Source organism: Gracilinanus agilis, chromosome 5 (assembly GCF_016433145.1).
Source record: "Gracilinanus agilis isolate LMUSP501 chromosome 5, AgileGrace, whole genome shotgun sequence".
Taxonomy (NCBI): domain Eukaryota; kingdom Metazoa; phylum Chordata; class Mammalia; order Didelphimorphia; family Didelphidae; genus Gracilinanus; species Gracilinanus agilis.
In genome coordinates, this window is record NC_058134.1 from 161427153 (window position 1) to 161445400 (window position 18248).

The 18248-nt window shown below is 34.5% G+C and overlaps 1 protein-coding gene across 1 annotated transcript in view; it reads right to left on the reverse strand.

Annotated features, from left to right (window-relative positions):
* Positions 1 to 18248, reverse strand: part of HGF (hepatocyte growth factor) — a 95232-nt gene that overhangs the window by 22449 nt on the left and 54535 nt on the right. The window contains exons 8-9 of the mRNA XM_044679054.1: positions 6425 to 6599; positions 1042 to 1169 (exon numbers count right to left, since the gene is read on the reverse strand). Of these exons, the coding sequence (XP_044534989.1) occupies positions 1042 to 1169; positions 6425 to 6599 (303 nt within the window). The remainder of the gene's footprint in view (positions 1 to 1041; positions 1170 to 6424; positions 6600 to 18248) is intronic.

Genomic DNA, 18248 nt, shown 5'->3' on the forward strand with positions numbered 1-18248 from the left:
ATCAAGTTGAAATGGATACACTGCATTTATGCCCTAATGTAGTTTTAATACAAATCCTGGGCTCATATAGGAATAATACTAATTTTATCCTCTAACTACTAGCTCCACTTCAAAACCAATCTATGTGAATAACAAAAATAAATAGAAAACATAGACGTCATCAAACCTCCTTTTAAAAATTGCTTTTAACTTCCTATACAAGAACATCTAATGAACAGTAAAACCAACTAGAGATCCAACTGCTTTCCCATTCACGAATCCTCCTTTTACTGCTGCAAGTAAGCAATGACTGATAAAAGGATGAGAGAAGGTGGGAGAAGCATTGGCAAAAGCAATGACTGCCATTCTTCTCCTTGTATTCCCAGTGCCTTGAGAACAGTAAAAGCTTAATAGATATTGGTCAAATTGAACTGAATACACTGGACATATGCCCTAAAGCAACCCAATAAATATACAAGTCTCATGCAAAAACAGTAGAAAGCATTGAGGTAAATTCCATAAACTAATCTTGGTTATATCCTGGAGGATTCAGATATGATTATACCATCACATATTTGTTCATTTATCTATATAGCTATCTTTAGACAGAAATAGATGTATAATTATGCATGCAAAAATATATACCATAGGTAGATAGGATTGAGGACTGTACCTCTGAATTTATTGATATAAGGAAGTCTCAAGAAGGGAAGAACCCTTTTTCCAATACCTTGTGATAGCTTCTTTGTAATTGTAATCGAAGAGTTGCCTAGAATACTGAGGCATTTACTTAAGGCCATATGACCGGTGTGGAGATTGAACCTAGAATCTTCCTGGCTTCTAAGCTGTCATTCTATGCACTATCCTATCCTATAGATAGAAAACTACAGACAGAGAAATGATAGGTATACAAGTAGAGAAAGGTTCATATAAAATATAGACAAACATGTACACACATATTTGTGTAAATAGATATGTTGAAGTACCTGTCATCAATCTTGTCCTCAACTTACTAGCTCTTCCCTAATTTAGTTATGCGGAAAACACATCATGATTCTATACCTTGTTGACTTGAAACATCACACTTTGGAATCTGGGAACAATAGCCAATCCGAATATTTGGATCTGTTGTAAAACACCAAGGTGATTCGGCCCCATCTGGATTTCGACAGTAATTTTCTCTTAGATCTCTGATAAAAGATAATCATGTTAATGTAAATTGGAAGTTTCATATTCATGAAATCAATACTATAATACTTCTAAAAATACAGAATTTATGTAATGGGTAAATGAAGTCCAATGTGTAAAGAATTCATGAAATCAAAGCAATGAATAAAGTCTCATAAGACAGTCTTGTACATTCCTTTATCTCTGAGATAATAAGTAGTATCAGTAGTTGATCAAAAAGAATCATGTAACTATTTTGGGATGATAAAGGAGAGATACAGACGGCAAGAAGAGCAAGACAAGCTGTGAGGATAGAAAACTGATCTGATACTTTTTCTGTGATGAGCCTCTTCAAACTTAGCTAGATTGATCTAATCTCCAAAATAAAAAGACAGAGTATCACTGCATCCATATTTAAAATCTTTATAGAACCTGCCAGAGTTTGTGCTATACTGGCATAACCCATAGAAATTCAGGGTAAAATTCATACTGTGATGAATCACTGAAATATGTCTTTAGCAGATGACCCTCAAATATATTCTGTCTAAATAAAGGGGATTACTTCTTTCTTGAATTTCTTTTTCTTTCCTATTTTACTTATTTTTTACTTTAGTGCTGTCATCCAGTAACAAAATTAATTCTTCTATTCTAGAATTAGTAGAGACTTTTGAATTATGAAAGTTTCAAAAATGGCAACCTAAATATAACAAAATAAATTTAATGAATATATGAGAGAACATACATAATTTTCCCCTTTCAACTTCTGTACATTTTCACAGACTTACTCTCATACCTAGAGGATTCTTTCCATAGCTTTTTTTAAAGACCAGTTAATGTGTCACCTCCTCCATGAAGTCTTTCTAATTCTTTCAAACAGAAGTGATTCTATTTTTTTGAAACCCATATGCATCTTTTTTTTTTGCCTGTAAAGTTATCAAAGTTTAATTTGTATTATACTTTGGTGCATGTTTTAATCTCCCATGAAACTATAAGATCCTTATGGGCATTTATTTTTCTATTTTCAATGTCTTGCCTATAGTTAAACTTTGATGGATCTATGAATGAAATAGAATCTTGATTCTATCACTCTGTAAAAGCTCTTTATAGGATCTACCCAATAGGCTGGATGTCTTCCATATTTTCTAACTACTTAATGGAGGCCAATAATAACATTCGCACTGTCCATATTTTGACTACATGATAAGGCCACCATTTCTTCTGATCATACATATCTGCAAAGACATGTTTATACCATATAGAGCAAAGGTCAGCAACCTTTCTGGCCGTGAGAACCATAATCGCCTGCGGAAGGAGGAGGATGAAGGCGGGAGGCGCTGGAATATGGGGCGGGGGCTGAAGGGTCCCCCTGGGGCACATCCTGGGGCTCTGTCCGGACTGGCCGGTGGGGAGGTGGAGCCAGATATGGCTCTGAGAGCCATACATTGCCAACCCCTGATATAGAGCATATGCAAGCCATCATTGGTGATAGGTCTGCTTGTGTCTACCAGGCATCATTTCATTACTCTTTGGGGCTCATACAATTTTGATGCTTCTGAGATTATGGTTTTCTATTACTTAGAGAAAATAAAGGAATTGATTAAACTAGATGAACTTAGTCCTTTTCAGCATTTATAATGTGAAATTAATGGTTAGATTCTGGTCCTATAAAAGATAGAGCCTTAGGCTCCAAATCAGGAAGATCTGAGTTCCAATATGGTCTAAGATAAATATTAGCCGTTTGGCCTTGAGCAAGTTACTTATCCTCCCCCTGTCTCAGTTCCCCCCCCCATAAAATGTGCATGATAATAGCACCTACCTTTCACAGAGTTATTTTGAGGATCAAATAAGATAATATACATTAAAGTGCTTCACATTGTGAGATGTGCTAGTAATTATCTACGTCCCAAATACTTGTGCAAAATATTTGTGCCTGACCAGTGGTAGACCCTTTTCAGTTTGTATTTGTCTGATCAACCAGAACCCATAGTCATACATACTGTACCCCCTGACATAGTAATGTCATTTTGGTCCTTTTTGAGTATGAAGGAGTGCAAGTGGAATTTTGCGTCCCAGGACTACATTTCCCAGCACCCCACTCTCCCGCTGTCATAGGCAGAATGTGTATCTCTGGACAGGATGTGGATTTCTGGGTAGCTCCGCCTCTCAGGGGCAGGGCTTCCGGCCAGGATTTTTTTAGGTGGGGCAGGGGCTAAAGCAAGGCAGGCTGGAAGACCTCAGTCTCTTGTCTCTGCTCAGAGAAAGAAAGATACCCTTTCTCTCTATTTAATGAAAAATAACCCTACAAAAGGACAATAACCAGATCGACCAGTGACTAGAGGTAGAAGATTTTTTTTAATGCTTAATTCCTATTATTACCACTTGGGCTTCCATAGGAAAGAGGAGCTTGGCATCATTAAAAGCGCTCTACATTTTCCAAAATGGAATTTGGTCACTCTCTTCTGCTCATCCAATTTTGGGATGAACTCATGGCCATCTCTACATTCTTCATTACATACCCGCCCTTATACATATACTTCTGTATTAATTCAGTGGAGTACCAGTTGTCATAAATTCAACAATATTTGTTTTCTGTTTTCTAGTATGCATGGCTTGCCCATCTCTCTTAAGTGACTGTGGAATTAATTTATGAGAACCTAGAGAGCTTCAGAGCTCTGTGGAATCAATAGAGCATCTAGAAAACCTTAAAATCAAAAGGGAATTTCTATTATCTGGGTTTTGTGCACAAACTCCAGCATGATTCTGGTGAATGTTTATAGAGAGAGTTTAGAGGAAGTCATCTCTCCTTGTCACCTCTCACATGGCAGCTACTTAAAAAAAATTTGGTTGTATGCTCTTCCCTTTATCTTATCAGTAATTTATTTAATAAAGTAGATACTGTCATAAGTATAGGAAGTGTACTAAAATCCTAAGAGGTTTAATATTATTTTAGATAATTTTTAAAAAAGTTTTCAAATTTGTAATTAAATGCTCAGCAACCAAATATTGTTTTAAAAAAGTACCCTCTTGGATAATTTTCCTGTTTCTTTGCACTCATAAATTGTAAGGGTTCATATATTTTATTACAAAATAAAATAATTCAGAAGTACAAAGTTTATTACAAAATATGATTTTTGAAAATTTAAGGGGCTTTATGTAGCATAATCACTTATTTACGCCTAAGAGGCCAACCAGAAATCAAGAATATTTTAAAGGAAAGAATGTGGAACTACCTAAAATATACAACAGTGAAGCTTCCATATCATCAACCCAGTTTCAGGTTGGCAGTGACTCCTACTACATCTCTCATTTCATTTCTCTGACTGCCTTAAGTCTTAGCACAGACTGTTTCATTTAAGAATATAAGAACATTGATTGCCAAAGTTTCAAACTCATTGAATGGCATGTGTTCATAATTTGAGACCAAATTCAAACCTTTGGTCATTCTAGATCTTATGAAAAAGCCAATTATTAAGAAAAAATTAATAAGAGTAAAAGTCTCTTTCTCTGTGACACCGAATACTTACATTTTGACAAATTATGTGTGAGCACAAATGTATATATTAAATTTCACATAAAATGTGCTTGGTTTACAGTGAAGTAAGCTTTATTTAAAAAAAAATGTGACCCAAAATAACTAAATGAAAGCATTGGGTGCATAGTTTGCTAGTGCCAAATTTTGCAGTGTCTGAGGTGAGTGTCTAAATCCGGAAACACCTCATTAATTGGGGTTTAAGTAGAAAGGAAAAGTAGACTCACCCTAATATTTTTTCCTGAATTCTTTCCTCTCTATTGAAACATGAATTGTTTATGGCTGCTAATGAAGTGGGAATAAAGGGAAGAGGTAATTTATGTGATTGATATTGTTTCATCACAGGTAGTATCATTAAACAATACACCTTGGCAAAGTTCTCATTTAAAGAAAAGATTCAGCATCTGGAAGAAAGAGCACTTTAATGGCACTGAAATTTGATGTCAGCTATTTCAAAAATAATAAGAAACTTACCAATGTGCCACATTCTGCCAGGCCAACACACTACTACCAGATGAACTCATGAATATACTCCATGGCAAAATCTTAGGCTACACAATGTGGCTTTCATTCTTTATTTTAATATTTTCGTTTGCACTTAATAATTTAAAGGCTAAATTCTTCATGAAATAATAATACAAAGGAAAAGAATATGACTTGAATTTCTAAGACATCAATTACTATGTAAGTCTTGATAATCTATATGAGTATGAAATATATGGATTCAATTCATAGGCTCATTCTATTTTCTCTGAAAGAAAAGTCAGTTAAATGTTTAACTATATCATAATTTTTAAATATATATACATCATAATCTAACATTATTCTGGCATAATCTTAATTTTTTTTCTCTTTTTATAAATATCTTTGTATCTTCTCATTTAGAATTTAGCTTTTAATTTTGGGTCATCTTGATCAATTATAATGAATGATTTGTTACATAGATATAAAGTAGGGGAAAGATTGGGGAAAGGCAATGGCCACTAACAGTTAACAACAATAAAGTAATAAGCCTAGCAGGAGCTCTATAGTATATATAGGCAAACTTTTTTTTAAAATAGCCAATTGACTAAATTACTTGTAACATCTCTGCTACTTAAACCTGCCAATTTTAGTTCAATCTATTTCTTGAAATATTAGAATTTAAAATGCATCCAGAACATTTAAGAAATAAATCAAAGTATTCTTAATCAAATTTCAATTACAATGAAGTCAAAGAACATTTCTTACTAGTATCATATTTAGTGAGGAGAAGACAGTATTAGTAACATATCACAAGTGAAATACAGGGGCATCTAATTTCAATTAATATTATATCGAATTTATAGTACTAATAGGTTTCTTTGGCTTAAATCATTCAGAGAATTGCTTTAGTGTCCTGCTTAAAGTGACTTGCTTGGATTTACTCTAGGAAATTTATTTGGGAAATATATTTAAGTATTTATATATATATATTTAATTTTTAGCATAGTTCTCAAAGGAAAATGCTTCCCATGCTACAAAATTATATCTGAAAAAAGAGAGCTGCATTCCCTTTTGAGGGAAAAAAAAAGAAAAAAATACTCCCCTCCAAAATCAATTTACAAACTTAAGGAAACACTTAAAATTTAGAATTTTGATAAAGTTGTTGCCAAAATGTGCATCAGGGAGGGAAAAAAATGGTTTATGACCCAGATATTAGAATTGACTACCTTGTCTCTTCCTGCTCAAAGGACAAGCCCATAATATTTTTCATCAAATTGTACTTACTTGCATTTGAAGTTCTCAGGAGTTATGTCATGCTGATGGGGATACTGTGAGTCCCAGCGCTGGCACGGAATTCCATTCCATATTGTGTTCACAGTACCTCGATAACCTTCTCCTTGACCTCTGATACAATGGGTTGTTTCCATAGGAATCTCACTGTTATTCACAGTGCTATGAGCTATTTAATACAAGATAGAAGGAAAAAGGAAAGTATTCTTTATTATACAGCATTGTCTAAGTCATTTTCCATCCATTTACATTGTTAATAAATTCCTGTCACTTTAGAAAGTTTTAACGTCTTTGATTTGTTTCATATCACATAATTATATGTAGTATCTTGTGTTCATGTTTTCCCATGATCCAAATTATAGATGGCTTGTTATTAAATACTTTTCTGAAGGATATTTGTATGTATTTATATATGTGTGTATATGTGTATATGCCCATATACATATACCTTTGTTTAGAAGTTCTACGGTACTAACATTATTTCTCCAATGCTCTAAAATAAAGATGTTTATACCATGTTTAACCATGATCTTGCCTCTAACCAAATAATTAATATAGTCCATACCTCCATGGAAATTCATCATTAACAAAGTGCTAATGTAATTTTTGGCCAGTGTTTTAAATAGAACACTTTAAATGTTCCTTTTATTCATATTTTTGGCATTTTAAACTGCTGTATCTGCTAACATTAATTTCTTCTGTCTCCTTCCAAGATCTTCCACAGTACTTACCACTTTTCTGGAAGGTTAGGAAACTCACCAAGTGAATAAAAATGAGTAAAATTCAATTTCTACTATAATATATAGCCTTAATTTTTGCCACTATATTGATTCAGATCATTAAAAAATTGGCTGCCTACGACTGAAAATATGATTTTAAAATTATAGAACTATATTCCCAAATTATTATTTATGAACTCTACTTAAATCTATCCACTCTAGGATATTTGCCATTCTTTGTTCCAAAACTATATATATTTATGTATTTTCCCTAACTCCAACACGTTTTCTTTTTTGAATGCCAGGGCACAAATGTTGCCAGCAGAATGCAGGAATCTAAGTCAAACTTAATAGAACAGGTTAAAATCCCAATGAACTCTGCTTCTCCATAGTCTTCTGGATGAGAGCTAAGTGGAGAACCCATGGGGATATTCTGCATCAGAATCACAAATTGGTTCTCCAATTCTGGACCACAATTGCCAAAATAAAAAGAGAAAAGCCAAAATGAAATCTGGCTTCAGCAATGTAGAACTGAAATGGCTCTGCCTTGTTATTGGCTTTTTGCCCCCACCTGATGAAGTATAATATAATCTCCTTGAGTTCAGAAACTTTCATTTTTGTTTTAACTTTCTTTGCCCCATTGTTAGCACTCTTTGACTAAGAAGGCTGCTAAAAAATACTGGTTCACTGACTAATCGATACAGAACATTTTTTTTTTTGCTTAAACATTTACGGGCTACAGCTCCACCATGTCATTTTTATTCATTTCTGTGTTGGCTGACAATTTGGGGGGATTCTTCTCACAAGTCAACACTACCTAAATGTCCACTATAAGCACTCTCTTTGAGTCCTTACCTTTAGTCACCACATATAGCCATTCAGCTGCCAAATCTGCAGCTATTTCATTTTATCCTTTCTCTCTACTCATGTACTCTTCATTAACTTGCATCTGGATCATCATCATCATCTTGGTCTCCCTCTGTCTAGACTCTCCCTCTATAGTCCATCTGCTAGCCCCTGATACACACACCAAGAAGCTAAGGCGATATTCCTAGAGAGCAGTCATTGTCAATAAATTCTATTAGTCAAGTCAAGCCAACAAGTATAGTACTTTTTGTATGCCAAGCACAGTGCTATGATGAATACAAACACAAGTCTTGTTCTCAAGTTTATAATGGAGACAACATGGAAAACAATTACATAAACAGGATAAATTGGAGAAAATCACAGAGGAAAGACACTAATGTTAAGAAGAAGAACTAGAAAATTCTTATAAAAGGTGGGATTTGATCTGAGACTTGAAAAAATCCAGGATGAGGCTAATCATTGACTCAGTAGATTGAGATCCAGGCCTAGAAATGGAAAGTCCTGAGTTCAAATTTGACCTCAGACACTTCCCAGCTGTGTGACCCTGGACAAGTCATTTAACCCCCATTGCCTACCCCTTACCACTCTTCTGCCTTGGAAACAATACACAGTATTGATTCTAAGATTGAAGGTAAGGGTTTTTTGTTTTTGTTTTTGTTTTTTGTTTTTAAAGAAAAAAACCAGGAGGCAGATGTGGGAAGGGAAAGCATTCCAGGAATGGGAAGTCCACTGTGAAAAATCCAGTGAAAGGGCACAGGTTAAGGATATGGAGTAGCTTCTGAGAGGAACAGCAAGGAGTCCAGTGTCACTGAATGACAGAGTCCATGAAAGGGGGATAAAGAATAAGAAACCTAGAAATGTTGGAAACGTCCAAAGTATGCTTTAAAAAGCAAAAGTAATGATTTTATGTTTTATCCTGATAGAAATCTTCAGGATTTGAACCCAGATCCTCCTGACTCCAAACCTGGCATTCTTTCCACTCTGTTACCCACCTGCCCCATAGGCACATCTCTTCTAACAGGAGGTAAGCTTATAGAGGACATAGACTATTTCATTCTTGTCTTTATATCCCCAGAACTTAACACAGTACTGGATAAATAGTAGGTGCTTAATTAATGCTTGTGGATTTATTGGAATTAACTGAAGTTTTAAATAGAAAATGAGTTTAATTTTTTTTTTAAATCTGAGACTGACTGATAGAACAAAATCACTTTTATTGTGCAAGGAAATGCGTTATTTAGTTTTATGTCTGATGCTAAAATTGGTTTACAATTCCCACCCACACACCACCTTATAGCAGAGTAACATATGTATCAGAGAGAAGAATGCAACTTTGGTATTTAAAATAATCTGTTAATTGACAGAGATAGTGATCACATAATTGACAAATAAGTTTAAGAACTGGTTGTACATGGAACTCAGTCCCAGGATGCAAATGATGCAAAACAAGCAAATGGAGGAATATGAATGGTGGTGTCTCTGTAAGTGGCATACATGTTTGACTTTGGTCAGTTTGCTGCACAATGAGTTCAGTGCTGTTGTCCAGTGATGTTTTGGAGAGTACTATTGTCAGAGGCAGGTAGGTAGCACAGTGGATCTCTATGCATCAGGAAGTCTTTTCTTCCTAAGTTCAAATCTGGCCTCAAGCACTCACTAGCTGTGTGACCCTAGACAAGTCACTTAACCCTGTTTACTTCAGTTCCTCATCTATAAAATGAGAAGGAAATGATAAACCACTCCAGCATCTTTGCCAAGAAAACCCCAAAGGGAGTCACAAAGCCTCAGACATGATTAAAAATGACTGAACAACAAAAACATTATTGTCAGGAGAACTGAAATATATAGATATAGATATAGATAATCTTCAAAGGTAACCCAATAGACACTACATTCTTGATGCCTTAAATAAGTTACAAATGAATTTAAGAAGTAGCATGATTCAATGGGAAGAGGTATGAACCAACCCATTTCTGATACTTACTACCAGTATAAATTAGGATATATATATATATATATATATATATATATATATATATATATACATATACACACACATACATACACACACACACACACACACATTTATAAAAAAATAATTTAGTCTTTGTCATCTGAAGGTTGCCATAAACTGATCGGGGTGAAGGGATAAAGGTAGAGGATTGGAGGAATGAGAGAAAGGAGAGAGGAATGTAGAGGAAGGGAAAAGAAGGTAGTGGGTCCCCAGCCCCAGCAGGGGAAAATTGACCAGAGCCCTTCAGGGGCTCAAATTAAAGATCAGAGCGCAACTTTAGGTTTAGAATAGCTGGGTTTTATTTAAATTAGAAAAGGGAAGGTCTAGGAAAAACTAGGAGGTGAAAGAAAGGGAAAAATGTGCTGAGAGAGAGTGCTGCAGGGTTCAGCCTCCAGGGTAGAGAGAAAGCTCCAGGGTAGAGAAAAAGANATATATATATATATATATATATATATATATACACACACACACATTTATAAAAAATAATTTAGTCTTTGTCATCTGAAGGTCACCATAAACTGATCGGGGTGAGGGGATGAAGGTAGGAGGATTGGAGGAATGAGAGAAAGGAGAGAGGAATGTAGAGGAAGGGAAAAGAAGGTAGCAGGTCCCCAGCCCCAGCAGGGGAAAATTGACCAGAGCCCTTCAGGGGCTCAAATTAAAGATCAGAGAGCAACTTTAGGTTTAGAATAGCTGGGTTTTATTTAAATTAGAAAAGGGAAGGTCTAGGAAAAACTAGGAGGTGAAAGAAAGGGAAAAATGTGCTGAGAGAGAGTGCTGCAGGGTTCAGCCTCCAGGGTAGAGAGAAAGCTCCAGGGTAGAGAAAAAGAGAGAAAAGGTGCCAAACTCTCTATTTTATACTTTCTCTGACACCTCCCACAAAGGTGGGAGGTGTCAGGGGAAGTTGGGGCAGAGAGTCCTGGGAGATGTAGTCTCCCAGGGCTTATGATAATTCCAAATGACACAAAGTAGAGTAGATTACCTCTAAGTTCCTTAGATCTAGGTACTTGATCTATACACCTATGATTTGATGAAATAGGGAAAATACATGGTAGAATTTTATAAGTTGAGAACACAAAGAAGTTACACATTCAAGATTATATAAAAACATTTACTGCTAGTCTTGAATTATAGGAACAAGAAAAAAATTAATTACCATTGAAATCCATCGTTTAACTTGTTTAAATTTTTAACAGCATCATTTTTAAATATTTATCCCTTAATGTACTGACTGCTCTGCAGCATACTTGGAGCTCAGTCTAGGATCTAGACTCCTTCAGTGAGGGGCAAAGGTAAAAAAAGAGAAAAGCCAAAGATTTTGAGCATGCTCACCTGGGATGCTTTGAAACTTATTCACTGGTTTTAGGAACCTTTCCTTAGGGATCCCATCACTCTCATTTTTCGCATGTATAATAGGAACATTTGTCAGGTACCACTTAGTGCCATATAAAAAAGAACTATTGTCAGATAATTCTGTGGTGAGCAGTGGCTATAAACTTGGTATAAGATTCCAAATCTCAAAGTAGGTAAAGAAATGTTCTCTCCATCCACATCCAGGGTATCTTATATATTCAGATGGAAGCAAAAAGGTAAGTCAGTATGCACACTCAAATATAAATTATTACTTCCATAAATACTGATTTTGATTTCTTAACATTTCTCCTATAGGACCCCATCTTTCCTCTGACACTGCCCGTACCCTGATGCAGGCCCTCATCAACCTCAGACCTAGACTATTATAATAATATATTGTCCTCCTACCTGTATTCTTTCCTCACTCCAGTCCAAACTCCTTTTAGCTATCAACAAGTTCTCCCTAAAATGCAGATCTTACCATATCAACCCACTATCAGTAATTTACAGTGGCTCCCTAGCCCCTTCCAGTTTTCTTCTATCTTATTCCCTTCTGTGTACTCTAATCCAGTGAAACTGGCCCACTTGTATTCCTTGAACAAGAAAGTTCATTTTCACTGATTGTCCCCCAAACCTGGAATGCTCATCCTTCTTGTCTCTGATGCCACAATTCTACTAGGGAGGACTGGTCTGGGGAGGTGGGAAGGTGCTGCAATTTGGTCCTTGGGGCTGTGGGACTCAGTTGTTGCTATGATAAAGTCTACTTTCATTAAAACAACAACAACAAAATCTCTACCATCTGGCTTTCTTGGCTTCCTTAAAGCCCAACTTCTATTTCCCCTTCCTTTTTATTTTTAGGGTCTTTTCTCTGTCAACTATTTCTTTTATAACTAGTATATATCTTCCTTGAGTATAATTCTCTAAGCACATTGTCCCCTGTTGGACTGAGAGCAGGTATTGTGTTTTGTCTTTCTTTGTATTCCCATTGCTTAGTATAGTGTCTGGCACATAGTGGGCACTTAATAAAGGTTTACTAGCTAACTTGAATGACTAATGCTAGATCATCAAACTCACTTTATATTCTGATTATTAGGGACCAGTCCTGAGATTTCATTTGTAGAGGGATTAGGAAATTCCTTCTAACAATGCAGGTTGACATGTTTTCTTCAGCTGATAATCTTAGAAAGTTGGTAGACTACTGAAAGATTAAGGAATCTTCTAAATTTTAGTGCCAATACATGAAAAAGCAGAACCTGAACCCAAGTGCTCCTTTAATTGAGGCCAGTTCTCTATTCACTGTGTCTGCCTCTTAAATTAGCATATTGATATGATCTAAAGGGATATGATTAAATTATTATCTGAAGGGAATCTAATGAAATATTATGTGAATTATTATTATCTAAATATTATCTGAAGGGATATAATTAAAGAAAATAACAATCATCATGAAAAAAATTTTTCTCTTTCAAATTCATGTCTGTTTAGTAAAAATTACCAGAGAAGAAATTATTTGCTAACATGAGGCTATCTGAAGGGAAATCATAGAATTCAAATATTAATGTCCACTGATATTTTCCATATGTTAACTACAATGGTTATGGTTCTCTTTTTGAAGTAGATAATAGATAAAAATTGACCTAACATGTTATTCAGATCTTAAGTCAAAGAATGAATCCTTTATATTGAAAAAAAAATTTTTAAGTGCTTCAGACTGAGGCGATTTAACCATCTGTATTAAAAATGTAACCTGTAAAATGCTGACAAGGTCTATACAAATCACTTGGGGGAGAAAACTAGATGTTGATTATGGTATTGAGATGATCCAGGGCAGATTTAAATCATGAAAGATATACATACATATATATATATATAAAGTTTCAGGAACTTTAATGAGATAATAATTTGGGTCATTTGCTTCACTTTCTTTTGACTTAATTGCTTCTTTTCAGCATGTGTTTGCCCTAAACTTTTCACAGTGGTTGTTGAAATAGCCACTGAATCCTTAAGGGAAAAAAAATAACAAAAATCTAAAAGTAAAAGCAAAAATCCCTAAACCACACAAATGTAAACAAGTGAAAAAACTAGCCTAACTCACATATTTCCGATTGAAAGAGGGCAGAAGAGGTGAGGAAGAGGGAAATTTGTAAAAATTCTTTAGATGATGAAAATTTAGAAGAGCACAAACCTGAGTGAAAATGATACTATTTGATAATAGTACAATATCATTGTCTTATTAAGGGCTTCATCGGCATATAAAGTTTTCTCAAGTATTTAACATTTGTATTTTCTAACTGGCAATATAAACATCCTTATCTTAAAAAAAACAAAACACTGTAATTTTCAATCTTTAAACAGTTTTACTTTTTTTCTGTTGTTAGTTCTGTGAAACTACTTCTCCCTGAATATACCTATGAACCATTGGTCTTTTACTATATTCTCTCCTTGTGCAAAACAAAATAATCTCCTTCTGAAGTTGATCAAGTTATATACATACTTTTTGGTCCTCAGTTCCCAGGAATGATATGTTTTAAATGCTCCAGAATACATAATTCCATTGTCTATTTATAGGAAAAGCAGTATAGCTGAGAACATATTTATTTGTAAGAAAAACAAATAGCAATTAGCATGATTTTTTTGACAATGAAAGTTTCCCAAGAAGTGTGCTGGAGCCAGCTCAGGATAGATGATCATTACATTTTCATTGTGAGCATTTTACAGCTCAGAATTTGCAAATGGTAGAAATCGAAGCTCAGTTTATTATATTGATTGTTTAAGGCTTAAGAAAATGAAGGGGAAAATGTTAATACAGATTATACTGCATTTAATGCCTGACATACATATGTATGTGTGCATGTGTGTATACATATATGCTCATAGTTTTTTTTTCTTTTTTCTGGCGAACAAATTAAAAATTTACCACTGAACCCCTGCATACAATCTTAAAAATAATATCCAAAAATATCAATTTTTCTTGATGATAATGCATGATCAGCCTACTGACAATTGAAGGGTAACATGTTGCTTCTTCTAATTTGTTATTTGTTATTAAAGCAGGATTAATTCTTCCTGAAGTATTTTAAAAAGTAGACTTATTCTGCTGTTTTACTATGAGTTGCCAACTATATCCCAGAGACTTGGTGCAAAAAGAAAACAAATGTTTCACGCCAATCAACTTGGGAGGGGATATAAAATGTTGGGAACACTGCTTCTTTGGAGAAGTTCATTGAATTAGTGGACTAAACAAGCGACTCATCTTTAGCTGCCAAACAAATATCCCTGAAAATCAGCTGAAGCTGATCGACTTTAGCCAAATAAGCATGTTTTTAAAACACTGCTTCACCACATGCAAAGAGCTTTTTGAAGACAGATACACCAGGCCCATCCCGAAAACAATGAGCATTCTTTGGAGAGTTTCTCACAAACTGAACAATTTGATGAGGGGGGGTGTCAATGTCAGCCACCCTTTTGAAACAGATGCAAAGGCATTATTATATGAAACTCAACTGGCCTAAGAGCAAAAGAATGCTTTCCTCTGATGATTCAAACAAACTTTTCTGTTTGGAAATGTTTTTTAGGAAAATAACATTTGCTATTGAGACCTCTCCCCAGGCTATTAAAACATGATCAAATTAAGTGCTTCTTGGAACATCAATTTAATTTTGCCTAGATGCGTCCTATTTCAAAGACCAAATATAGTATTTGAAAGTCAGGTCAAAGGCTTGTGATGGAGGGAATGCTAGTACCAGAGAAGGAAGAATTAAGTAAATCTGAATTCCTGAAACAATCATTCCAGGTCCCACGGTTTATAAAGAAAACAGTGGAAGAAGCACTTCCCTCAAAGCCTGAGGACCTTAACTTCCCTACATCTGTTACGAGAACTACCAACCTCTGTCCTACCCCTTTTCAAAACTTTGGCACGATGTTTAATTTTCTCCTTCCTTCATTCTCCATATTCATAAATTGCCAAGATATAATGATATAGTCTCTAAAATAGCTTTCATATCTGTCCTCTAATTTTCTTTTTTCTTGAATTCTTTTTTCCAGATTACATCTACAATTGCTTAACACCCATTTTCCAATATTTTGCAATCCATGTTCTCTCTCTTTCCAACTCCCCAAGATATATATGGTATATATATATATGGCATATATATATGGCAGATAATATGATATAGGTTGTTGTACATATAGTGTAATATAATACATATTTCCATGTTTGCCATGTTGTGAAAGAATATTGCTTACACTAGAGAAAAATTAAAGGATGGTATTTTTTTATTTGCAATCAGTCTCTGTTCCTTCAATGGCAGTGGATATTCTTTTTTTTTTTTCCTGTCATGAGTCTCTTGGTGTTGTCCTGAATCCATGTTTTGTTGAAAATAGTTAAGTCATTCATAGCTTATCATCAAAAATTTTGTTGATGCTATGTATGACATTCTCTTGGTTCTGCTCATTTTGCTTTGAATCACTTCATATAAATCTTTCCAGGTTTTTTTTATCATCTTGTTTGTCATTTATTATGGCACAATAATATTCCACTATAAGCATATACTACTTGCTCAACCATTCTCCAATTAATGGACATCCCTTCAGTTTCTAGTTCTTTGCCATCACAAAAAGAGCTGCTATTAATATTTTTGTACAGGTAGCTTCTTTTCCCCTATTCTTTAATTACTTTGGGATAAAGACCTAATATTGATTTTGCTGGGTTAAAGAATAATCACATTTGTTGGTATTTTGGGCATGGTTCCAGATTACTCTCCTGAATGGTTCTATTAGTTTACAACTCCTTCAGCAGCATATTTTTCCACATTCCTTCCAACATTTATCATTTTCCTTTTTTGTCATATTTTGTCATATTAGCCCATCTGATGGGTGTGAGATGGTACTTCAGAGTCGTTTTAATTTGAATTTCTCTAATCAATAGTGATTTGGAGTATTTTTTTTAATATACTAAAGTTAGTTTTGATTTCTTCATCTGAGAATTGACTTTCATATCCTTGACTACTTGTCAGTTGGGAAATACTTTGCATTCTTATAAATTTGACTTACTTCTCTATACATTTGAGAGATGAAGCCTTTGTCAGAGAAACTTGCTTTGAAAATTTTTCCCCAGTTCATTGTTTGCCTTTTAATCTTGGTTGCCTTGCTTTTTTTTATAACCCCTAATTTTTAATCAAACAGCCACCACATAGTCCAGGCCCTTATCACCTCTCTCCTGGAATTTTGTACCTAGTCACCCTGCCTTTAGCTTTTTGCTGCTATATTCTAACCTTCACTATGTTGCTATCTCCTAAAGTGCATCTCTGATTGCATCATTTCTCTACTTAAAATGTTTTTCTAATCCCTTTCTTCCCAAACAATTTAAATGCCAACTCTTAAACTAGTATTCAAGACTACGCAATATGGCTCCAACCAACTTTTTTCAGCCCTGTTTTAAACTGTCTTCTCTGCATACTCTATGCTCCAACCCAATTGGCCTTGTTACTTGCTATTTTCCTTGCATTATCCTACCCACTCCTGTCTTTCTTCCTATATTCATGTTATCTCCATTTGAAATTCCTCCCTGAAATTCCAGAAATTCCAAAACCCATCTCAAGTATCATCTCCTCTGCAAAGCTTTTAACTAGAAGTGAGAGCTCAAATCTTTCATATTAATTTGTTCTAACTTCTCTTTTGCACTTTTCAAGCTTCCTATCTGTTTTATAGACTGCATACAAATGGAAAGAAATGGTCCTTTATATTCCTTTTTGCATATTAAACACTTAGCACATTGTATTATACATTGCATTTAATATTTCTTGAATGAAACATTAGACATTTGTCCTACATCAATGGTATGGAGGTGACCCTGGATTATCAAAGATTTTACTAGTAAAAAAGAAGTTATATATGTTAGGAAGATTTTAAGTGGGGACCTGAAAAAAGAAATGTTTGCTTTACAAAGACCAGACTAGTTATTCATTAAGGGCAATCTAGATAGTTGATGATGAATTCTTTGATTATTTTAAGACCTGGAAACAAAGAAAAATACAAAATGGTCCTTAGTCCACTATGGCTCCCTTCTGTTTCCATGACAGTGACAGAGTGGCAGAAAAGGGGACAGAAGTGTGGAAAATCACAGTTTAGATATTGAGTATGAATACACATTGAGCTTTAGTCATTGTAAATGGGAAATCTTTTGACCAACATAGAGACTTCCTTTTGGAGGAACTGCAGTATCAGTCTTTGTGTTCTTGCTAAAAATAATAATAGCTCGCATTTATATAGCATTTTTAGATTTTTTCAAAACACTTTATAAATGTTATTTCATCATCTCATCATCAGAACAACTGTGGGAGCTAGGTGCTATTATTACCTCTGTTTTACAGATTAAGTAACTGAAGTAGACAGGTTATGTGACTAGTCTAGGGCTACATATCCAGTAAATTTTTGATGTGTTATTTCAGCTCAGATTTTCTTGATTCCAGATACAGTGCTCTAGTCAAATGAAACCACAAAATCTATAGAAGTTGTATCTAAATTAAAGAAAGCTAATTTGTTCACCTTAAAGAAACAAATAAAATAGTTCATAGATTTTGTTTTATTATGTGTCTAAAGGCAATAATAAATATCACTTTAAGATGAAGTGATAGATATCTTAATTTGAGATATTTGATCATCTCATTGAAGGACTCATGATGAATACTCACAAAAAAGATTTCTATGAAAACAAATACAGGTTATACACTAATAACTAATGCAGAAATTGAGATAGAAAATGTCTATAAACAACTCAGTAACAAATTCTGTCAATATATGCTTTCATTCTTGATGGATTTTAATATGGAAGGCTAATTCCCCAATTGATATATGGGCAAGGGACATG